The 20351-nt window shown below is 36.6% G+C and overlaps 1 protein-coding gene across 7 annotated transcripts in view; it reads right to left on the reverse strand.

Annotated features, from left to right (window-relative positions):
• NEBL (nebulette) overlaps positions 1 to 20351 on the reverse strand; it is a 240161-nt gene that overhangs the window by 38604 nt on the left and 181206 nt on the right. For 6 of the 7 annotated variants that reach the window (XR_006168529.1, XM_042817110.1, XM_042817106.1 and 3 more), the window contains 9 exons: positions 17439 to 17546; positions 15796 to 15903; positions 10829 to 10936; positions 10054 to 10164; positions 7103 to 7213; positions 4346 to 4456; positions 3602 to 3712; positions 3171 to 3281; positions 2627 to 2731 (listed from right to left, as the gene is read on the reverse strand). The exons of the other annotated variant lie outside the window; for it this stretch is intronic. Coding sequence is in view for 5 of the 6 variants with exons in the window: in XM_042817110.1 (XP_042673044.1) it covers positions 2627 to 2731; positions 3171 to 3281; positions 3602 to 3712; positions 4346 to 4456; positions 7103 to 7213; positions 10054 to 10164; positions 10829 to 10936; positions 15796 to 15903; positions 17439 to 17546 (984 nt within the window). In the remaining variant the exon portion in view is untranslated. The remainder of the gene's footprint in view (positions 1 to 2626; positions 2732 to 3170; positions 3282 to 3601; positions 3713 to 4345; positions 4457 to 7102; positions 7214 to 10053; positions 10165 to 10828; positions 10937 to 15795; positions 15904 to 17438; positions 17547 to 20351) is intronic. 7 annotated transcript variants of the gene reach the window in all.

Consider the following 20351-nt stretch of genomic DNA (forward strand, 5'->3'; position numbering starts at 1 on the left):
GTGGTCAAGCACTGGGATGGGCTGCCCAGGGAGGTGGTGGAGTCACCAACCCTGGAGGCGTTCAAGGAACATTTGGACGTTGTGTAGAGGGACATGGTTGGTAAGTACTATTGGTGATTGGTGGATGGTTGGACTGGATGGTCTTGTAGGTCTTTTCCAACCTTGGTGTTTCTGTGATTCTGTGATTCTGTAAAGTACACTTTTCTCCCCTACCAGGGAGGCAGTGATAAAAAATATTAGAGTAAGAATTTTTTCTATAGAAGAGAAGACTAAATAGTAAAAATCCTATTGTAAATAACCTGCCAAATGAGCTAGTGAGCTATAAGCAGCACTGATTTTATCTGCAGAGCTAGCCATCTTTTTTGGTCCCATAAAACGGGAAAATACTTGAGATGAAATAAAAAAAATCAGAAGCCAATTAAGCGTCATTAACTTTTTCTACATAGAGGTGTTCCTTTAAGTTAGTAAAAACTTACCTTTATAATCTAATTTGTCCAAAATGCAGAAATATTAGAACGAAGAGAAAGAAACTAAATTCTCTCTTCAGTCTCACTTATGAACGGCTTTCTTACATTTGGAAGATCCACTTCAGGTACACAGAAATGCTGATCACAACACAACCTCAAAGACATAATGCTTTTATTTCATGTTATGCAGTACACTAACTACATAAATCCAAAAGAGGACTGTCAGTTTTGGCAGACTGGCAATACATTGCTGCAATGAGTTCAGATGCATCAAATGCTCTAAAAGGCTTAATTAAGTAGTGCATGGTTTTTACATGGCTGGTATCTGACTGTTAGTGAGCCCATTCTGCTTAGATCTGCTGACCTGAGAACTCAATCAAAAGCTATCAAACACTGAAGCAGAGAAGAAAGCAGATCAGTAGGGGCTAGCTGGGATCCCCTCCATTACATGGGGCGTTGGTATAGGATGCCAGCAACAGCAGATACAGAGCTAATTGCCTTCACACCATGCACCTAAGCACCATTCAAAACCAAGAGCATTCAGCACCATTCAGCACTGGTGAGGCCGCACCTTGAGTACTGTGTCCAGTTTTGGGCCCCTCACTGCAAGAAAGATATTGAGGCCCTGGAACGTGTTCAAAGGAGGGCAACAAAGCTGGTGAGGGGTCTGGAACACAGGCCATATGAGGAGAGGCTGAAGGAGCTGGGAATGTTCAGCCTGGAGAAGAGGAGGCTCAGGGGAGACCTCATTGCTCTCTATAACTTCCTGAAGGGAGGTTGTAGTGAGCTGGGGGTCGGCCTCTTCTCTCGAGTCATTAGTGATAGGACCAGGGGGAATGGCTTCAAGCTACGGCAGGGGAGATTCAGGCTGGACATGAGGAAGTATTACTTTTCAGAAAGGGTGGTCAGGCACTGGAACGGACTGCCCAGGGAGGTGGTGGAGTCACCGACCCTGGGGGTGTTCAAGGAAAGACTGGATGTTGTGTTGAGGGACATGGTTTAGTAGGAGCTATTGGGAATAGATGAACGGTTGGACTGGGTGATCTTTTAGGTCTTTTCCAACCTTGGTGATTCTATGATTCTATGATTCTAAGAGGCAACAGGCTACAAGAAACTGGGGTCAGGGGGCCTGTCAGCAGCTTATATTAGGAAGATGTAGCTTTCAGCTGTTCTCATCCGAGGGAAGGAAAGGAGCCAATACCTAATGGCTGAAAGAGGTTAAAGGAGAAGTAGAGCAGTCCAGAACACCCTCAGAGACTTCACTTCTTTCCCTTCAGGCTCTGAATTCCCTAAGGATGCCACGGTGATACATGAGAGCACCAGGAAATTGCCTCTGAGAGAAACTAATAGACCTTGTACTTGTAGTGGTGAAGCTGAGAGAAGCTCTAAAGAATTACATCTGTGTCAGATAACGCTAAAATTCTGGAGTTACTTAAATGCTTCTCTCTCAAATCATTGGCTTTATTAGTATTATTTAGTCTGCCAGAAAAACAGACACTAACTGGACAGTCTGTGGCTCTAAAGGCTAAATTTGCCCTCCATCTTTTCTTCAGTTATATTAAAAGCAAAACCGGAATTACTAACAGCAGAGTCAATGGGCCCAAAGAGGAAATGGAACTGAACACAACAATCATGAACTGGACAATCTTCGAAATCTAAATTCATAATTTATATCTGAGGATAGATTAAAACTTAAATCCAGCATAACATTTTTAAAATGTAACAAGTGTATCATAAAATCATTAGACATATATTTATGACACTTGCTCTGTTCTAATTTTATACCAGAATGCTAGTGTTCTGTACATATGATAGGAAACAGATGAAAAGCCCTATTTGCACAGTAAGAAGCCTTAGTTATTTTGTCCATTTAAATAAAATGCTCCTGGAGCTTGATGGAAAAAGAAATCTTTTAAAAATAATTGCGGTATGGCAAGACAGTATAAGTGCTTTAGCAATTCAAAATAAGTGTCACACCTAGAATAAACTGGTTATTTTTTTATTGAAAGTAATGAGCGATACAGACTTTGCCAGGAAAATATTGCAAATAGTTCAAAGGACATTTACTCATAAGTTCCCTATTTCATGCTAAGGCACAAGGGACACTATTTAAGCAGAAAATATCTGAAAATGTGAAAGAGAGAAGAAGTATTACTCACTGAACTGATGTTTTTCTGTGTACTTTTTATCCTCTCCATCTCTGGAGTGTCTGGGACAGCAGAATAGTTAGAGAGCATCTTCTCTGCTTCGTCTTTGTACATTTTCTGAAAAATAATTTTGAAATGTCAATTCCCTGTTTTGTTAGGGCTTAGAATACACAAACTGCCACAAAAAAATGCTTATTGCTGACGAGTGTCAACAGTCATTTACAGTACTAATTTCAACATCTTTCCTCCATGATATTCCTATCAGTGTGGAACCATTACGCCCCTATCTGTGTGGAACAGCTGACAGTGAAGAAAACAGATATATTTTTTTCTTCCCATTAGGTAGTGTAAAAAGATCTGCAAGTACATGTAAAAAATTCAAGACAACTTATGTGGCATGACAGGCCTAAATACAAATAAGAATCAGGCAGTAAGATTTTTTCTATGCGTAAATTAATTTCATATAGGTTTGAAAGCCTCTACAGAGATAGAGAAGTATTCTGAGCAATGTACTTCCAGCACTCGTTGTTACACACCAATTAAAAACTACGCCTACCTGGCTTGCTATTTCTGAAGCTCTTTTCACCCGTTGTATTTCAGGAGTAAATGGACCAACTTGCATCCCTTTTCCTATAATTTCAGTCTCCAAATCTTTTCTATATTCTTTCTGCAAAATAAATTAAGATTAAATAAAAATAATGTATATTAGAGTAAAATCCAGTGAACTGAACTGGAATAAAATTAAATAAAGACATATCCCTGAGTATGCACTGTAACTAATTCCATGGTTATTTGCACACATTGTCTTCAAAGCTATACTGATATCACTGATTAGCCTTCAAAAGAACTGCTTCAATTTCTGTAATTTGATTTTTCTTTTTTTTTCTTTAAACTGTGCTCTGCTTATTCCTTTTAGCACAAGTTTTTTTTAACATCTCATTCCATTTCACTTCAAAAGTAATCTTAATAGATCCAATCTGTACTCACCTGGCTTACAATTTCAGAAGCTTTCTTTGCTCGCTGTATATCAGGAGTATCCATGCCCACTTCCATTCCCTTTCCTTTAATTTCATTCTCCAAGTCTTTCTTATATTCTTTCTGAAAAAAATATTATTAGCATCACTCAGATGTCCAGCAAACAAATCCTTCCATTTTTCCTCTCTGTTCAATTCCACCAAACATTATCCATAAAGAATCAAACAACTTTTGGTTCAACAGTATTATCTTTGTAGGATCTATATACAACTCCACTGTACAACAGCTGCGATCAGGTTAAAAAATTCTTTTAACAGACTGCTTTCTCCATATTTGACAGTCACATTTATCTTTGCAACTTCGACAGCCACAGCCAGAGGAATATGTAGTCAGCAATTTTTACCCTTCACCTGTTCTTTGCGACACTCAGATCATAAGGCTTTTAGCATGTCTCTAGCTGTGTTTATTGTTTGGCCCTACCTAAACAAGCAGCTGCTATCTAGACCTAAAAGTAGGAGGGCTTGCAGCTACTGAACACAGTCAAGGCCAGGCATGGTTAAGGGTCGAAGTTCTGGGAACATTTAGATTTCCCCACATGTGGACTACATAACTTTCAAACTCCATAAAGCTCAACAGAGTAGGTCTTTAGTGAACCTGTTATATGTCTATTGTCTAGATTATTTGTCATGCAGAACTCTCAACAACAATAATGTTCATTATGTCAGAGGCAAAGCTTGGACCAGGCATGATACTTACAGTGCTTGCAATTTCAGAAGCTTTCTTGACTCGTCTTATCTCAGGAGTATCTGGACCAACTTGCATGCCCTTCCCTTTAATTTCAGTTTCCAGGTCTTTCTTGTATTGTTTCTGTAAAATAAAAACTTATACATTAGGTTCACAATAGTCAGAAAGTTATGGGTAGATTTTTACACAAGAGTCAATTTAAGAGCCACAATTTCACCCTCAATCAAAAATCTTAACTAGAGGATTAAAACTCTCAGGAGTCTTGGCAAGATTTTAATAGGAAAACATGTAAAAACCTACAGGAGAAAAACTTTAGGAGAATATACTGAATACACAAACACAGTGAATATACAAAACTCCACAGCTGAATTTGGGAGGGGGCTAGGTGAATCTGCCCATACAGATTGCTGTAATTATCTTCTAAAATAAAGAGGCAGTTTAACTCAGCAAAACCTAGTCTAATAAGCTGGTACTTGATGCCAGACTAATAGAAACACATTTTAAGAAAATATTTTATTCATAAAGTCTACATACTAGAAATTTAATACAGAACAGAACTGTTTCTGTATTTTCAGAACATGAAATTGTAATTTATTCATTTAATACATCTTTACTGAACCACAGCCATTAGACAAGTGGCTGTACTCATCCATGATTGCTGCTTTAGCCCACAACATAAATTATAAATAAATAATAATCAGGAATCTTCAGCTTTTTCAAGCATGGATGTATTTCATTTTCTTTTTAAATTATATTAAAAAGTAATACCGAAAATCACATACAATAATTGTACTTTTTAATACATTACACTTAAAAAATTTAAAAGACTTTTTTATGATCTCTGGCACTGCTATCTTTGCTACTGTAGAAATAATCATTTTTACTATTTTAGTTCATCTGCTTATGGAAAGAAGAAAACTTTTTAAAAAGTTTTCCTAATTTTCCTGTTCATTAACTATTTTTAGGTTACATTTTAGTTAGGAGAAAAAAAAAGAATATCCTCATTACAGTGCTCTAAACTGCAAAAAGTAACAAGAATGAGAGCAAAAATACTTTCAGTTTTCTATCTCTGTCTCACTCTGATGAGGAAATGTGATAAAACTACTCTCTACTTCCAAAACCGGACTCCAAACTTCCCAATTTTTTTATTTTTTCTAAGTTTCAGTTAAAAAGTGAGAAGACACCATCTCCCACTTCCTCTCTGCTAAAAGCAGAATGGCAAATGCTTCCTCCTGGCTTCCTGCTGTGTGTACAACAAGGAGAAGATAACTCAGCAGGGAGTTACAGCTACGTATTCCTGCACTTGCTCACACTGGTAAGGTTGGGCCCTATGCACAGCAGTATCTCTGGTTATTATGGCTAGAGATACATATATGTGTAAAAAAAATACACATATCATACGTATATAAAACATACAAACATGTAGGGTTCTCCGAAAGTAATTAACACCTCCTATTTATTCCATGGAAATTATAATAGATACAAAGAGCACAATCACACTATTTATCTGAAAGAAAAAAATCTCAGCAACAAAACACAATTTTTCATCATAGTAACCACTATACACGTTCACCAGCCATGAACAAGAGTTTGCATGTCACACTCATAAAAATCTGCACAGTCATCCAGAATGTGGTTTGTCTTTCATGTCACAGTTGCCCCTGCTGAAATGTACCACTCACTGCCTCACTGTGCGCACATCCATTCTTTGGTTCCCATAAACATTCAGCAAGCATCAATGAATGTGAACAGTTCCAATATTTTCCACATTACGGAATTCAATTCTACCCCTTTGCTTCAAACACACTCCCATGTCACATGCCATTTTGTCAGAATGTCCCTCTGTTGCCATCTGTCACATGGCAACAAAACATAAGGGAATTTTGGTGGGAAGGTTTAACCTCAATTGCCATCCCACCAGCATTTGCCTCTGACACTGTGGGCCCACATAATAAAATAAGAGACATTACTTTCAGAGCATCCCTCCTGTATATATACAAACATTCACGTGACAAGTGGTGCCAGCTTTGAGTTCTAGCAAAGCACACAGCATTGAAAAGCATATATCAAGTCACGAGCTCCTCAAAACGCTTTCAAGCTACATAGGGTCAACAAGTCTTCCACTTCTACTCTTAATCCTTCAATGGGAGTAGGTCACACCTGTGCTTGTAGAAAACTTCCAGAACAACTTAGATCAATACAGTTAACAGCAAAGTTTAGTTCTAAAAATATACTCTGGAAAGACCCTGCATCTGTCTAGTTGCAAAGGCAAGCTCAAGAAAACCCATTTCTTCAGGAGCAAGTCTACTTTCAGGAAAAAGCTTCCAGAAGTACAACGTATCTGGATAAACATTCTCTCAAAGATGTTTGATAGTCATTACCAACGGTTATTTTTAAATAAGAGAAACAAATTTCAAAAAGCTGGAAATCACTTCCTTGACTTTCCTTTAGAAGTTAATTAATTAATTAATACTCAACTCTTTTTCCATCGCAGTATTAGTGATACTAATTGAACAACTGGACTAGATTGTCTACCTGTTGGCTCCACTAGCAATTTACACTGACCTTTTCATTGTCTGAGAAGAAATATTTGTCTTAAGTTTCTTTCAAACTTTTTCAATATTCTTAAATCAAAACAGAACTAGCCTTAGTTTAAATTCTTACATATTTCACTGCAGAGTATGTTTAAAGAATGGAATATTTTCTATAGATTATAGCATAAAGAGTGAACTTTCTCTGGCATCAATAATCTCGACCAGCATAACGTACCTCATTTAGTATCTGAGCCGCGTTTTTAACTCTAATCAAATCTGGCGTATCTTCAAACACTGTCATTCCTTTTCCTTTCATCCATTCTTCCAAATCTTTTCTATACTCTTTCTAAGGATTTAAAGAGAGATTTCTCCAGTTAATATTGTGTGCAAGATCTTGAAAAGAAATGCCATTTATTAAACGTCTGAAGGGCCTCTTTGAAATGCCTATAAAATATGAATTATCTGAAGGTTTCAGAGTTAAAATAGAATTTAAAATTATCAAATCAAAAGCTACAATGTTGCAAAAGTCAAAAGGTTTTAAGATAGCCATTTATTTTCCTGTTGTGCTCTTGAAAAATAGTCCTCTTCTATACAGTCCTAGCACATTATTTAGGGGACTCAGCTGCCAATCTACATTTTAATTGCAGAAGCATTTGCTTATACACAGGCTAGTATCTGCTGTGCTGCCATTTTTACCTTCTTTTCACTAATGGATTCACAATCAGGATGGATTCCCTGAATGCTGTATTAGAGAGGACCAGTTAAAATGACTGCTTGATAAAGCATAATGTAGAAGCGATATTCCTACCATTTCTCTTCTGTTCCCCGCAGACTCTTCACTGTTATGATCTATCAACATTTAAGAACTGTAGCCTCCAGAGCACTCAGATGTTCAGAATAAAATTAAAAGCACACTGGAATCTGTCTGTGGACACTTGGTTCCTCTTCTTCTTCCCAGTACATAAAAAGCTGATGTAAGTCCAGAAGTGAAAAATCCTTTGCCTGTTCTGGGATTTTTAATTGCTTTTTCCACATCTTTGTTTAGTTTTTTAATGCAAGGCAAATAGAAGTTTGAAGAAAGAATTTGCATACACACAAATTAATACTCTTAAACACATATTAACTTTATAGGAAGCAACAACACCTTTGCCTCCACATAAGTCTTTTTATAAACAGAAAGAAATCAGATATTTTTAAGCAGCTTCCTTTTACCATGAGAAGCAGCCATAGAGGCTGAGAACTTCTAATTTAGAATTATCAAATTCATTTCTCTCTTTTGACAGTCATGAATATGGTTCCAGAGTAGGTTCCTACTTTTACAAAAATATTAAATATTTGCAGAATTATCTATAGTAGGAAGGCAACAGAATTAGTTGAAACACAGCTAAGTGAAAAAATAATAATAATAATCAAATTTTTAATAACACCAGGTTCTTCTCATGTTTGGAACATTATTTAAATCTTATCATAGGTCTTCAGCAAAAATATATCCTGAGCTGTATCCATGACTGAGAAGAAAGTACACTATTTTCCTCACTCTTGAAAGATAATAATTGATTTGATCTACGTAGTCTCTGGGGTTTGATTCTTGAACATGGATATAAAATCTGAAATTCAGTATCTTTCCACATTGAAACACTATTTCCATTTTCTCATATTTTTCAACAGATACGCTTTATTCCCTAAGTAATGAGTTGTAAAATCTAAGGAGGTAAAAATTAGAGAACAGCTAAATACATGACGCATTACACAGGGAAGTCAACTGAAGTTTTTGAAGGTGTAAACTTACAGCACTTCTGCCACTATGCATGTACTATCCATTTCTGTGGACACTTAGCAAGCAGCAAGATAAAGTCAATGAAATGTAAGCATTTGCATTTTTTCCCTAGTCAGCAAACACAGATGAGAGATATGAGGGAGTTCTGTATGCACAGAAAGGTATTGCCCAAGCAAGATCAAGCTTGAGACTTACCTATATGACAGACAAGCTTATAAAAATAAATTATTTATTAGAGGATGGATAATAAGGAAATATGTGAACAGACTTTCATTTCGCACAGCACAGTCTGGGATAAGCCGTTTTAAGAACAAGGCAAGTAACAAGCTTCCAGGGTTTTTCATTCTAGCAGCCTCAATTCCATCCATACCTCTGGGCTATAGCAAAACCATCAATTTTTAATACAGTAAATAGAAACAAGGCACTGCTGGATCCCAGATTCAAATGGGGAAGATCTAGGAGCAGTGATACTTCTAACTGTGCGTTTTAAATTTATAATTTTCAAATACATTTGCTTCTAAGTTTAGTCAAATAATAAATCTGATGTATAGAATCAATCAATACTCAAAACCAAGCATGAGTATAGTTAAGAGTGTTTTGAATAATAATATACAAATTAAAAGACCAACAATACATATATTCTGTCATAGAACGAAAAAAACCTGTTTTGATTCGTAATGTCATACACAACTGAAGAACAATGAGAATATAGAAAATCCACACATTTTAACTAAATTTGCTTATAGCAGATCACGTAATATCGGAGCAATTTTAGTCTTCTTAACTTTCATTCATAACAAATCTAATCATAATTGTTCCAAATAGATCAGTTAAAAGTGACTTACACTCAGCTCAAGGCCTCCATATAACTATAACACACTATCATAAACCTGAAATAATTAATCAAATGAAAAGACTGCTGTCTGGGCACCAATGGAAATCTGCCTTTCAACCCCTTCATCTTTCTGGAAAGCAAACACCAGAACCTCTCCAGAATCCCATCAAACAGATGTCTTTTGTAGCATGCCTGGAAGTTCACCAAATTTGGGCTTTCTGGCCCAAAGGAGAGGGACAAATTCCAAAATTGAGGCTGCCACAAGGAGTTTCCAGCCAACAATCTATTTTCTATGGAATCATATGATTTGTTCATTTAACTCTGTTTTTCTGGTTCAGGTGTGCTGAACTTTATCATTTTCTTACATTAAAACAAACTTCAGTAAGTATCAATTCTTATTACAGGACTGTTCAGAATATAAAATGACAAGCTACAATTTCTATTCATGGACTCTCTGCTGTATTTAACTATAGTATTTAGTGTAAGTGGTTCAGCACTCAATGGCATGTAGTGATGCTGCTTATTTCTCATTTACATCTTAACAACAACAGAAAAAAAATTAAAAATCCTCTACCTCCTTCAGAAGATTAGTGACTTCTTTTATATGCAAGAACTCTGGGGTCTTGTCTAAATCCAGAGAGGGCCTTCCCTTAAGACTTTCTTCAAAATCTTTGCGATATATTTTCTGTTGAAGCAAAAACAACAATTAGCAGTACATGCATGTATGCATGCATTTCCAAACATATTTCAGAAAGAACACTATAAACAGAGCTAGATAAGAGCTATGTCATTAAATATCACACTGATAAGCAACGTTACTATTCATTTCATTATTCAGATTATCTATACAAGACACAGGCAATTTAGATAAAAATACATATATGTGATATTTCGGAAGGGAATGTTTAATCTGATCCATGAAAGAAACAATTTCCCTAGTACAGAAAAGAGAAGTCAAATGCCATTAACCCACAGAGAACAAGCCTGTGCCACCTGGCTCATGATCTCCTGCCCAAACTTTCTGTCCAAAACTGTCTCTGTGTCTGAAAGAAAAGCTGTTTCTTTAAAAAAGTTACATGCTGATCTAGATGACCCCTTGAGCCTCTTCCCATTTCTCAAAAGTTATGCCATATACAACAATGTTAGCATCTCCAGCTTTTGAAGAAAAAAAAACTAGTTTGAAGGAAGGACTGAGTTATAGAAAGGAGAACTTAGTGCTATTTCAGCCCTATCCTCAGTTTATAAAACTTCCATGATCATTTCATCTATTTTCTTAACTTGTGTGTTAGATGTTCGTTAGCCTCTCTACTGATCTAAATTTTGGACATTCAAACACACATCTTACTAACCTCACTTTGCATCTTTTGAACATCCTTTGAAACTTGGTACATCGGTGTATCCACAAACTCAAGCATTGATTTGCCTTTAGATTTCTCATAATTCTCTCTGTACTTGACCTGGAAAAATGAAAATAAATACTGTTAGCAGCTGAGAGAATGTGAGATCTGATTGCTTGCTACAAGAGATACCCTAGAGATATTTGACATAGAAGCCTCTTACCAAACTAAATCTGTTGGGGAAACAAGGCAGCTAGACAAGGAAATTTTTTCTGGAATCATGTATTCCTTTGTTTCCATATGTCAAACTGAAAAATGATGAAGCTTGACAACAGCAGGAGAAAAGAGAATCAACCACCTTTAAATAATTGCATGATTTTTGCTGAATGACCTATGGCTGAAAACTTGATAAGCTTGGCAGTATGATCCCACCATGTTTCGGTGGAACAACACAATTACTCTAATCACAGCCACCACAGGTCTGTCTCTCACGCTCCAAAGTATCATTCTGAAACACTCTCATTTGCACTGGAGGGAGGGAAAAAGGAAGCAGAACTGTGGCCTCAGTAAGGTCTAGTCTTGCATGGACATTCCTCTCACAGCTACCAATAGCCATGACCTTAGAGCTAGCAGCAAAATCATATTTAAGCACACATGGCTAAGACACTAACATGCAACTTTATGCTACCTTGTGAAGCAGAGACACTTTGCTTAAAGGAAAAGCTCCTAAACTATTAATTTAAATATCTTTTATTAAGATGGCACATGTGACTATGGCCAAACACTTTATTTATCTCCATCGGGGTGTGATACAGTAGTATATTCTAATAAGGAAAAAAATAGCTATACATCAAAATACGATATTCAGAATGATTAATGTTATTTTATTTTGTCTCTTCCAAAATACTGATGTCTGAGTTTGAGAAAACTGTTCAGAATCTCTTCCCTTCTCAGACTTCTGATTTGACACTAGATTTGAATCCTGTAACTTTCTGTGTGTGTGTTTCTGATTGACTATGCATTGTACATCACTGCAATTTGTAATGCAGCTTCGTGCCTGATTTAATCATTTTTAGAATGTTGAATTTTTCTCTTTCCAACATTTATGTAAGATCGTGTATACCTGACTTTGAAAGCACTGCATTTTCTTTGTGATAGATCTGCTAAGCTGTATCCAGGGTGAGGTTACAGCTTTTGTTTTGCTTAAACCTTTCTTATATACACATGGAAACAAACAAACAAACAAACAAAAAAATCCAAAAACATTATTAAAAAAAAAAATTGTAAATAAATTTACAATTTAAATACCAAGTAAGTTTTTTCACCTTCCACATCAGAAGCTCTCCTGCTAAATTTGAATTTAAAATGTTTTCTAAAAAAAAAAAAAAAAAAAAAAAATTGACAGTGATGAAACAAAGAAAGGATATCATAAAAACAATTTTTTCTAATTTCCTAAAGAAAATGCTTGTCCTCTTTATTTTAGCTAGAAAATAACCATTATTTTTTACATTTTAAAGTGCCAAGGATATGACGGTCTGTGTTTGCCTCCTAGTGGAAATAATTATAAATGTCACAAAACAAAACTGCTTCTGTAGGTAGAAAAAAAAATGAAAATTGCTTCCACCTACAGATACTGACTTCACACCTTTATTCTATTCCTCAATTAATTGAACTAATTTTTAAAAATCTATAAAATCAAATGAAGGAAATTGCACAACTTTTTGGTACACTGAACTAAAGACACCAGATTTGGATTCTGAAATCTATTTAGTCACTCTGCTTCAGAAAATTCAACGCACCTAAGTTCAATTATTTAGGCTGTAGTTCATCACCTCAAGGTTTCTACAACATGGAAAAAAATTAAAGGTAAAAAACAATAAGCTAGCTATAGTTACATCAAAGTTTTTACTGATGTATCTCCATAGTTTATGTCAAAGAAAACTACATGTATACCACGTGAGGGAAAAGTCCCTCCTAGTGAACTCTCTTTCTCACCAAATTCATGCACATAATATGAGTCCAGCCTGTCAAAATCATAATGTATGTAGCTCCAAAAGTAATGCCTTTTTTTTATTCATGGAAACTATAACAGGTTCTAAGAGCACAATAGCACTATTGAGTAAGAAAATTATCGGCTATTAAACACTATTTTTCAACACAGCCACCACCATTAGCCATGCATTTTCACCAGCAGGGGCCTGTATGAAGTATTCAGCAAACATCAAGGAATGTTAGTGAGTGCAACTTTTTCTGCACTGAGGAATTCAATTTCATTCTGTTGCTACATACGCACTTCCATGTCAGACACCATTCTGTCAGCTCCTCTGTTGCCATCTGTCACATGGCAACAAAATCTAATGGAAAATTTTTGGGAAGGTTTTCCCTCTACTGCCATTACACCAACATCTGCCTCTGACATTGTGGGCCAACGTAAAAAAATAGGAGGCATTACTTTCAGAACAGCCCTTTCATTTGTGTTCAAATATGTCCATCTCGCCTTTCTATGAATTGTTGACATTTACTGCCATGGAAGCTGACTTGAATAATAGCTTTGCATTTGTATTCTAGTACATGTATTTCAAAAAGTTACAAAGTTACACAGACTTTCTTTTATATTCTATGTCAATCAGCAAATTAGTTCAATTAACCATATTGATTTGTCAGTTCAATTAATTATACAACTTACAACATATCACACCATGGTAGATGTGGCTATGTTAAGCAAAAGATGAAAAGAATAATGTTCAGGGAAGAAAGGAAAAAGCAAATCTGGGTAATTAGTAAGAAGCTCTGTGTTTCATACTATTGGTCAGAAGTAAAAGCTGACCATGCAACAAGTCTTTGGAAATCAGTGAATGACACAGACTCTTTCACAAAGTGGAAGAGAGTTCAACAAAGATTCGGTATGTGCTATTGAGAGACAGGGAGAACACAAAGAAGGTATTCGAGTAGCATGGAGAAAGGCAGGAGAGAAAGCCACAGTAAAATCAAAGAGATGACAGAGGGAGGTCAAATCTGAGAAAGATTTCGAAAATGGGATTTCTGTGGAAGACAAATAACTAGTGGAGACCCTAAGAATTGACAAAGCATTCTTCTTCCTGCTCATAGCAAGAAAAAACATCCACCAGCATCTGGACAACACAAAAATCAGAGGCACGGTATTTAAGGAGTCATTAGAAAAGGGCATACACTATATAAACTATCAGTCAAATAAATAAATACATTTTGCAAGAAGTAAGCAGTCTTACTTCTTGCAGAGGAAAGTCCTGGATTCTACCTCATTACAGATGACAACTTGACAATATTCACTCTGGGGATATTCATTCAATCAGTAAAAAAAATGTGAATCTTACATGACACTGAAGGAAAGTAGAATCAGGCCAAAATGCAAAGTATACAGAAAGTGTAAACTGTGAACATATTCATAATCCATATTAAAAAAAAAGGACAGTATTAGCTTCACAGGTTAGAGTGACACAGACAAAAAGCAATTCACTAAAGAGAAACATGAAAATCAAGTACAGATGAGAAGGCTGAATTATTTTGATTATTTTAGACAGTAAGCTTCAAGCAGGCACTGACTCAGAAGTCAGTATGCTACTACTGTTTATTAAGGCTGACCCTTTCCCTCTGAAGCTCTCACCTCCTGCCAACAGTGAATAATCCTCCTTCCCAACACCACCCACTCACCCATCTCTACAGAAGTGCTGTTGTTTCTGGAATGAAAAAGACAAATGCAGCTTATCAGCACTCCAAGCACTACACATGTAGCCCAGGTGCTCTTGGAGTGGAAGAGAAGCTTCAGCACTGCACAGAGGTCATGAGTTTCCTGCGTCTTCCTCCTCCCTATCTCATGAGACCCCATTTGGAGCACTGCATTTGAGCCTGGGGCCCCCCGCACAAGAAAGACATGGAGCTATTCGAGTGGGTCCAGAGGAGGGCCACTAAGATGATCAGAAGTCTGGAGCCCCCTATAATGGAGATGGGGTTCTTCAGCATGGAGAAGAGAAGGTCTGCGGATGCCTCACTGTGGCCTTCTAGTACCTAAACAGGGCCTACAGGAAAGTTGGAGAGGGAGTACTTATCAGGAAATGTAGTGATAGGACAAGGGGGGATGGCTTTACATTGAAAGAGAGCAGATTTAGGTTAAATGTTAGGAGTAAATTCTTTACTTGGAGGGTGGTGAAGCCCTGACACAGGCTGCCCAGAGAAGTTGTGGGAACCTTATCCCTGAAGATGTTCAAGGCCAGGTTGGATGGTGCCCTGGGCAGCCTGATCTATAGGTGGTAAACCTGCCCATGGCAGGGGGTTGGAATTAGATGGTCTTTAAGCTCTCTTCATACTCAAGCTGTTCTATGATTCTGTGATTCTATTTCAACCACACCATCTATATCCCAGCACCAGCCCCACAGAGGGGCACTGCCTTGTTATATAGCAGGATGGAGTTTTGTGTTTATTACTAGATCCAGTGTAGGAAGCTTCAGACCTTTAGGAGGAAAAAAAAAAAAGGCTTAAACAGAGAAGCTCTGAGGAAGCTAACACTTATGGCTGCTTATGGCAAAGCTCCAAATATAAAACTAACATAATGGCCAATTCTGTAATGCCAGCTGCAGATGAAGGCAATGTTAAGATCTTAGACAAGATAAGATTTGCACTGAAAGAAATATCTTAGATCAACAAAGAAAAAATGTGGAAGATTTTAGACATGTAAGAAGAAATACTCAAGTAACAGAAGTCTGTGTGATTCTTAACCAGTATTCTAGTTGTTTTTATAAAAGAGTCTCTCTCCATAAAAGTTCTTTCTTTACTTACATCCCTCAGCTACTACGGTTACAACACTACAAATCATTATATATGAAATCATGATGCTAGTGGCAAAAAAAAATATGTATTTTACAAATACCAGATTCCTTTATATATACATATACTTTTTTTTTTTTTTTTTTTTTTTTCAGATCATCATTTTAAAGGCAACTTACATCACTGTGCATTTTGCTGATATTCAAAGCATGGTTTAAATACAGCAGATTTGGTAGATCAGAGGCTGGATCGTGCAGACTTTCCTTGTAATCTTTCTTGTAATTCACCTGCAGAAAGAATTCAGGTTAGGTAAAATAAAGATTAACAACATAATTAACAGCTAAAACTGCAGTGAGTCTGTCCAGAAACATAAGGCATTAAGCACTTGCCTGAGCAATCCATGTCAGACACTAGATGGTGCTCGTTTACTACTATTTTGGGAACTAAGAAAAAAATCAATAATGGATTCATTCCACTTGGGAACTACTCAAAACTTTTTCTAAAAATAAAATAAAATAAAATAAAATCACAAAATCATGCTTTGCATGATGTTTCAGACTACATAAGAATTATTGTTGTTTATTCAAAACAATTCTGCAGAAAAGTTATAAACTGTGCATTTTCTTCAGTGCTTTTTTTGTTTATTAATTGTCAGTGTTGCTGCATATTGTTTTCTCTCTCCCGATTCAAATATTATACTAACTGCCCAAATTACAAAAATCTACATACAACAAATAAAGGGCAATGCTCCAGGATATTTTATTTAATACATATTTTTTTCAGCAAAGATAAGAAATATAATCATCTATGGTGAAAGTTAATCACTTAATGAAGTAGCAGAAGATAACATCCTGTCAGCCTATAGTAAGATTTTCCATACTTTTGATAGGTGGACACCCATCTTTACAGGAAGAACAATATCCAGTTTAGCTGTCTTAGACAATAAAACTCTCAAGCCAATACCTTCAGTCACCTTCACACATATATCATGCTCTTCGCTGAGTAGACAACTTTCAAATCAACAATACTGAATTTACATATATTTTATGATAATAAGTACTCTAACAATTTTTTTTTTTTTTTTTTTTACGAAACATTTAAATTTTGGAAACAATTATTCTTTTGAACCCTTTCTAAAGGCAGCCTCTCCTGTTTCCTTTGAGTGGTGCCCCACACTTTGGAAACAACGTGCTAAAGAAGTAAAGGCTGTCTTTAGGCTTTAGGGGATCATGCCCTCAAAGAAGAGCTCACATTCTCAGCATTGAACACACTGTTAAATATATCATCCTGTTACCATTATATCTTGATAAAGATGTTTTCTCCAATCTGACTTCAGCAGCAGCACTCATACAGAATCTTAAAAATAGTTATTCTAAATAAAGATCAGAAGATCAACGGATACAATGAAATCCTAAGAGAGAGACGTGCACATCTAAGTGACTCGCTAACTCCCTCTTACACCCTCTGGCAAGAAGATGGTAATTTTCTCCTTCTGAAGACTGGTCAGATGGTTTTCCCTCTACACCGGTGTTCGCCTTTCCTCAATACAATGGAACTGAGTACATTAGCTTAGAGTGAAACATGAAATCAACTGAATAAAATGAGCTGAATCCCATTAAAAACTCTGCAGAGACTTGGAGAAGGGTTTTGTAAGAAACAGAGGAACAAACAGATAATATGCTGTATCTACTATACAGACACATTTGACAGAAGAAACTTAAGTTCACATTAGTAACTTGTAAAATGGAAACTTCTGCTTGAGAACAAAAGGTAGATTTTGCAGGATGTAAACATACGCAAAATACAAAGCAAATTCACTTACATCACTTGCCAAGGTCGATGCAATCTGTGCTTGCTTGAAGGAAGCACTGTCAAGAGGATTGTACTGGTGGCTCTTCATTTCTTTTTTGAACTGCTCTTTGTATTTCACCTTCCACCGAGAAAAGAAAAAATAAAAGTGTTTGATAATAACATGTAGTACTTAAACAAGACAAAGAATTATTAAACACAATTGCCTTGTCCATCAATCCTTAAATACTCAAGATATTTAAAGAAGTTCAGTGTAGCCATACCTCTAACTGACCCGTGCTAGTTTCAAGTAAGTTTCATATATCTGAGTTTTACTGAAATTTAAAAAAAAAAAAAAATTAAAAAGATTGTCATTTGTGATCATTGGTGCTGAAGGATTTACAAAGGGAAAGAGAAAAGAAACCATATGTCCTGGATAATCAAATAAACCAGAACTGCTTGACTAGCAATAGTAATGTAATTACCGAGAATCATTCAATTTATAATTAACATCAAAAATGAATTCTTAACATAAAAGTTATAAGAAATTGTTACACTTGTGAAATAAATCATTTGTTGCAAATTTTTCAACCTGCTGAAAACAAAATGTAGGAAGTCAGAATCAAACTTCCCACTTGACTACCTTCCCACCACCAGGTATATGTATCACCAGCAGTATGCCAACTTGTCACCAGAGCCCCGATTTCAACTTTCCACATTCTGTCCAAAACTTCTTGCAAGAGCCCCAGGAATCTGTCTGTAATACAGTCCTTTCTAGGGAGAATGCCCACCTCGTTACGGTGTTAGAAAGCATAATCAAATGACTGCTTGGTACCACTCTCACTCTCTTCACTTTTTGTTAAAAGGAAAATGGGGAACGATAAGACATGGAAGGGGAGATGAGCAGTGTATAACCATTGAGGTAATGGCAGCAAAAAAATGGCAGTAAATAAAATACAACAATTACACAAAACGTTTAGAAAAAATGAATTTACAGTCAGAAAAAAATGAAATTGAGCAAACAGTCATTTTCCTCCCTTGTTGTGCATGTTCATCAAACATCTGGAGCTTGCACACATGCTTTCCTGCTTTCTAACAGCTGGGTACAATGGAGGATAAAAAGTTGGCTCTGAATTATGCTGCTTTCATGAATGTTAGTCTGACATTTGATATTTGAGGCTATGCAACATCTATTATAATTTGCCACGCTCTGCTTATGTAGCTCTTTCCTTATTCCCTTTTTCTCCATTCCCACATGAATATCTGATAAAGAGGCTAAACCACCTTAAACAATCTCCTTCAAAAATTACTTTTTTCTCAGCTTTAGTTGTGGCTAAAATTTTCTGTTTCCTTTTCAACTCTTCCTTCACTCAAAAAAGTCTCAACGTGGTTTAGCTTAATGTATTTTCATTCCATTTAGCCACAGTGCCTGATATTTCATTAATCAGGATAACAAGAAACCAAAACAAAACCTGCCAAACAGATATTAGCCTATCTGTTCAAGAACACATTGTAATTCCAATACTTACATTCATTTGTGAAAAGAAAGGAAATTCTAAAACATTTTAGCTTTCAAAGAGAAACTTTACCTGAAAGCAGGATGAACTTCATTCATAATCTTTCACACTACCTCTAGAAAGGAATATCTATGGCTTTCTGGTAGATTCATCTGGTTTACATTGTTCAATATTTGCCTTGGCTTCGGATCAATTGCAAAAGCAAATATCTGAATATAAAGATCCTGCCTTTGTCAAAGGCAAATCCATACTCTGTATATGAACCAAAGGACTAAATTGGAGTGCTTTTTCTCTTTTCAGTGGTGTATCCAGAACTCACCTCCTAATAAAAATCAGACAGTGCTAGAATATCTGACTCAGAAAGCCTCTGAAAACAGGGATCAAGTCAGTACGATGAGCACAACTCCCTTTTACCCCATACACATAATAAGGACATTGTGCCCAAGAGTTAAACCACCCATTATCTAAGGCTGTTTTTGCCCCAGTCAGCAAACAGCCTCATACTGTGCATGTGGCCTAAATGCACAACGTGGTCCTTGGTACACTTGTTAAGTGTGAAAAACACAGTGCCAAATGGACCTCTCCTCACATCTGGCCTGCACTCTTCCAGCTGCAACTATTTCATGTCATTCTTCTAATATAAATATATATTTTAACAACACACATCAATCTCGAGATATCAGCAATGAATCCTTGTGTCACATCAGATCATATCATTGCTACAGAAAGAAGGAGGGATAGCCAATGCACCCTAGACCATGTATCTTGGTGCCAATGCGCAGAAGGCTCCCTAATGTAAGGAGAATGCCAACCCATCCAGCCACAGTGTGCTTCTATCAGTGAAGGCTGTTCCAGTACCTCCCAGTCCTGCTGCCTTGTCTGGCTGCACTGCTTATTACCTTTGCTCCCCTCTCCAATACCACCGCACATGTCGCTCTGGGACAAAATGGAGGCAGCACAATAATATCAGATGACCCTGACAGTATCTCAAGAGCACTTCCAGCAGTAATTTAACCCTGACTTGTCATAGGGGATTCATCTCATTGAAAGCTACAGACACACATTCCATTCTTTTTTTTTTTTCTTTTTTTTTTTTTCTTTTAAATTGGCATTTTCTTATTTCCCTCTTCCTTTTGAAAGAATTCATGGGGCGGGGGAGACGTGGGAGAAGGGAGAGGGAGGAGAGAGAAACGATGAGTAAGTGCGAGGGAAGCAGCAGCATGCATGGTGTTTTAGCTTCATTTTGAACAGGAGAAAGTTATGAATGCAGTTTAGAGGGAAAAAACATGCCTGAGGAAAGGGTTCCAATTGAAAAGAAGGAAGAAAAACACTTTGTCAGTGATTTCTAAAACATCTATAGGGGGGTTCTGACCAACTTCGTAACCTGGTAAAACAGCAAATAAAAATGTGGGAGTAGAAATGACAGTTGT

Source organism: Centrocercus urophasianus, unplaced genomic scaffold (assembly GCF_019232065.1).
Source record: "Centrocercus urophasianus isolate 14NV4802_14NV808 unplaced genomic scaffold, USGS_Curo_1.0 seq_16, whole genome shotgun sequence".
Lineage (NCBI taxonomy): Eukaryota > Metazoa > Chordata > Aves > Galliformes > Phasianidae > Centrocercus > Centrocercus urophasianus.